The sequence below is a fragment of the Anopheles marshallii genome, chromosome 3 (assembly GCF_943734725.1).
Source record: "Anopheles marshallii chromosome 3, idAnoMarsDA_429_01, whole genome shotgun sequence".
Taxonomy (NCBI): domain Eukaryota; kingdom Metazoa; phylum Arthropoda; class Insecta; order Diptera; family Culicidae; genus Anopheles; species Anopheles marshallii.
This window is the reverse complement of record NC_071327.1, coordinates 56,922,130-56,926,504: the sequence shown is the minus strand read 5'-3', so window position 1 is coordinate 56,926,504 and position 4,375 is coordinate 56,922,130. Positions and strand designations below refer to the sequence as shown.

General features: G+C 45.1%; 1 protein-coding gene across 1 annotated transcript; it reads left to right on the top strand.

Moving 5' to 3' along the window:
* Positions 1-757: 757 nt before the first annotated feature.
* Positions 758-1,573, top strand: LOC128714778 (uncharacterized). The gene is made up of 4 exons (XM_053809659.1): positions 758-832; positions 938-1,105; positions 1,200-1,358; positions 1,424-1,573. The coding sequence occupies exons 1-4, from the start codon at positions 758-760 to the stop codon at positions 1,571-1,573; spliced, it is 552 nt and encodes a 183-aa protein (XP_053665634.1).
* Positions 1,574-4,375: the final 2,802 nt, after the last annotated feature.

Here is a 4,375-nt window from a genome sequence, read left to right as displayed (position 1 = left end):
CCTCTTGAGGTTTTTGTGCCTTGCGGTTGTTGTGTTGTGTTGTGTGAAGAAGAAGTAAGCTTCCAAATCGGACTGTTGTATGGATTCTTTTACTATTTTCATAGTGGCCGTTACAAATGTAATAATACTGCTGTAAAATTTATGCACAGCCTAAATAAAATTTGGATAACTACGAAAAACGAAACAATAATGGGTTCTCAATAGGATAGGAGGAAACGCTAATGAAAAATCACTGAAAATTGTCCAATTTTTAAAACATTCGTTGTCCTGAATTATAGTTACATAATTATACTCTCCATAACAAGAGATCATTACGTAATCATGTAAAGTTTTTATTAATTCAATATGAATTAAAAAGCAATTGTTGTGAAAATGCACAATATCGTCCTTATCGATCATCCCGTTGTATTTTCACACACAAACACATATCGAACGCTTAATGTGACGCGTGTTATGTCGAACATATTCCATCTACTCGAAGCACACATTCGCCGACACCGGAAACATATCCAGCGACTAAACAGCCTCACAATATTACGTCCGATCCCGATCTCAACCGGTGCATGTTCTTGAGCCGTGTTTCGCTGCCACAACATGGCTGCAGCTTGTTATTTAAATCGAGATAGTAGAGTACAACTGGTAAATCACCATTCTCCATCGATTAACCGCGTTGCAATACGGGGCATTTTGGACTGTGCTATAAATATTCGCACAGCGTGGCCGATACTGGCACTAGGGACGTGTGCGTGTACGGGAAATGGCAACGTGGACTAGTTTCTTCGCACCGCTGCTATCCAGCGTAGTGTTGTTGCTGTTGCTGCACTTGATAAAGGTCCTTTAATTATTGATGTGTTTTATAAAGCGAACAATGCGCGTTGCATATCGCTTGGCCACAACTGTGCAACTAATACTATAATCCATTCCACTGTCTGCACAGGGCGAGTTTGCAGTGCAGTTTGGTGAATCGCTCAAACCCTGTTCGGATGCGGGCGGTGATGGTATGCTGCTGGATCTGTCGGAACTGCAGGTCATACCGGATGAAAATGATAGCATGCTGCTGAACGGAAAAGTGCGCCTGAATCGTGCGCTTGATAGTCCAGTGGAGGTAAGCGTGTGGCCCGATCAACTATTCTGGGAGCATCACAGGGAGATTTAACCGAGAACTTTTCACTTTCAAATCCCTTTCCAACTCGTCCAAGCTAAACGTTTACACCAAAAGACTGGAGCAGGGCGAATGGAACGAAGCGGTACTAGGGCGCAAGGTGATCGATATCTGTCCATTGCTGCAGGTCAGCACGGAACCATGGTTCGTCATCACAAGCATGATGGACAAAAAGGATTGTCCATTTACGGATGGTGTAAGTCTCCAACGGTACAGAGGTTAAGTATTAGCAAGTTAATTAACCCCTGCGACACGTTTTAGCACGAGGAGACATTTTCGATGCTTCCGGTCGGTGACTTTGGGTTTCAGATACCTCCGGATTTCGTAGGCGATTGGAAGGCATTCTTCGAGGTGACATCGCAGGCCAAAACAACTTGTATGATGGCAGAGTTCAGCATCGTGGAGGTGTGAACTATGTCCCTACTGGACAGTTAGAACAGACTTACACCGGTTGCAATAAAAAAACAGTGAAGGCTAATTCCAACTTACCACCCTCATGACATGAGCGCTTCTTCTGGGAGGAATTTCCAATTTCGCTGAAAGCTTCAACTACTCACGCCCAGCTGGTTCAGAATTGCAAATAGTGTGAAGCGTCTTCTCGTGGGACAATGACTTAATGGGGGTTTTTTTAATTTCATTTCTGTGATTCACAAAAGTCTTTATACAGTGTCCACCCCTTTCGTATCAGGAAGGAAAAGTTGTCAAGACATTTCTAGAACTGTCGATAGCTGCCCGGCCCGGTATTTGCGTTTCAAATGATTGGAACGAATCGGATACGGATCGGAGGCAGCTAGGCCGGGGGTAACTAAGAACCAGTATACGTCCGCTTGGTACGTCAGCAAGCGTCCGTGTGCGGTTTACTTTCTCTGTGGCGAGGGTGGTGCGTGCATTTGCGCAAGAGAAAACAGGGTGCTAGTGACACTTACGTAAGCTTGTACTGTCCCTGCCAACGGGGAATGTAGATGAGTCCATATCTGCCCATTGCAAGCCGTAAGTTGGCTGGCTGGGTAACGAGTTCTCCAACGGAACCCTGTGGAAGAACGTTGATGGACGACGACCACATTCTCTGTGTGAAAGAACTTACACCCCAGCCAGCGGTTCAGAAACGCTTGGTCGCTTGGGTGGTACATACCGATCGGACGGAGTTCTTTTTTATTCGCTCGCAATAAATATTTATGTCCCTGGGTGGACTTATCAACTTCGGCAGCGGCCGTTCGTCGATCGAGGCCAAGGTCCAGACGGTGTCCGGCTGTCTCTCAGGGCCGATGAATAGCGGTGAAATTCGAATATGTTTCCTGCTGATAGGGTGTAATGCTAGCACTAGCCTCATTATGCAACGTGACGTATTGTAGAGATGTTTTAACCGTGGACGGCAAAACAGTACAACACTTACAGTATAGTAATAGCTTTTCGAAGATAGTAAAAAACGAGTGAATGACCGCAAAAAAGGCAGTGGGAAAAAGCTAATACGGCTCCCGGCTTACGTGCGTCTCCCTGGCGTTATGTTTTGCTCGCAAGTCCACCAAGTGCGGATAACCTCCGATGACCTCCGTGTGTTCCGTGTCGACAACCGTGCCGTGGCCACTTCACACTTCCACTGGGGTGCAGAAAAGTTCTCAAGTTTTGCGATTAGCTGACGAAGACAACGGCAACGACCGTCCCCAACAGAGTCCCCATCTATGGGACGTGCGACCCGCACGGAAACCGAAGTCCGATTACGGCGCTGTTTATATGTGTCGGTGACCATGGTTTGTGTGATCATTAGAATAACAAACGTGCGGCCAACGAAGCGCGTGTGCCGATCGGTTTACCACCGTGGAAAGACTGTATGCGTTTTGGGTGGTGGCCCCTCACACTTTCATCCAGCCCCCCGCCAATTGTTTCGTCCGATCCACCGAAGCACTTTGGCCGATACAGTGTGGACATTGTCAGGGCCGCTTCACCGGCAAACGATGGCACCGGGGCGCGAGGCCGGTTGTGTGTGGACAACGAGCGCGAAAATTATAACAATGTAAATGAGTTTATAAATAATTTGCTTTAATTGAACCGAGAGGGCCGCGCGCGCGCTCGTGTGCACAGTGATTCGCAAGTGCGCCACGAGCGGCATCGCGCAAACATCCGTTTGTCGCATTCCGTACACACCTCGTCCGCTTTCTCTGCTCTTTCTTCTGGTCCGTTCTTAGCCCGGTGTCGTATCATGTGGGGCCGGCTTGTACCGGTGGGGTATATTCACTGGTTGGTGAGAATTACGCTACCGCCAGCACTATTATGTTTTCGATCAGGGTGTATGATACGTTTTGGTTTAATCGGTACCATCGCTAAGTACAAAACAAATGGTAAGATGGAGTAGATGGTCAGCACTCGTGCACAGTAAAGAATGCTCTGGAATTACATGACTTTGAAAAAAAATGCTGTGGAAATTGCTTCCTGAAGGTCGACGACTGAAAATATCGTTATCAACATCGGTTATCAGCAGATATTAGCTGGCTCGGTAGAATTTTATAGTTATAGTAAATCAATTGAGATGCTTCTCAATTAAGTAAATTCTCGAAAGAATATTGGCAATATTTTTAAATCAAGATCTGTGCTGATTAGCAAACTCTTTAAGGTTCCTGATGATGTGTTGATTTCCAGTAGAAGTACTTTTTGTGGAACTGAACTCTTCCCAATTTCCTTTATTTAAATTTGATCTCATGATAGTGGGAACATTCATTATAAATGTTTAATGGAAATCAGATAGGTAGCAAGGATTATCGTACCATTTGAACATTGATATAACAGTAATTAACAACATTGATATATAAAGTATCATTGATATATTGATATAATCGTAACAGTTTGGACATTGATTTAACCGTAATTTCATAATAGCATTAAACATTATTTCCAACCAAACATGTGGTTTATGCCAAAGAGAACATAGTCATAAACATTAACATAATAGTTAAACTTCTCCCAACAATTTGATGGCAATAATTTGTTAATCTTCCAAACACATTCCCACACACCAACACATAACCGTACGGTTCGGTGAGTGAAAGACGGCACACGGCACAAACATGACGGTTTCGTAGTCTAAACAGTGCCAATCGGCCACCGGTTGAACGGCACGGACGGACGGTGGCATTCAACGTTTGCAGGAACGGGCAAGAATGCAGCAAAAGTTTGTTATACAAAGTTAGTGGCCCCACTGCAACAGACGACACGAATGGC

Coding starts and splice junctions, on each gene's coding strand:
- LOC128714778 (XM_053809659.1), top strand. CDS start 758: ATGGCAACGTGGACTAGTTTCTTCGCACCGCTGCTATCCAGCGTAGTG. Junction 833..937: donor TGTTGCTGCACTTGATAAAG/GTCCTTTAATTA, acceptor CTGTCTGCACAG/GGCGAGTTTGCAGTGCAGTT. Junction 1,359..1,423: donor ATTGTCCATTTACGGATGGT/GTAAGTCTCCAA, acceptor GACACGTTTTAG/CACGAGGAGACATTTTCGAT.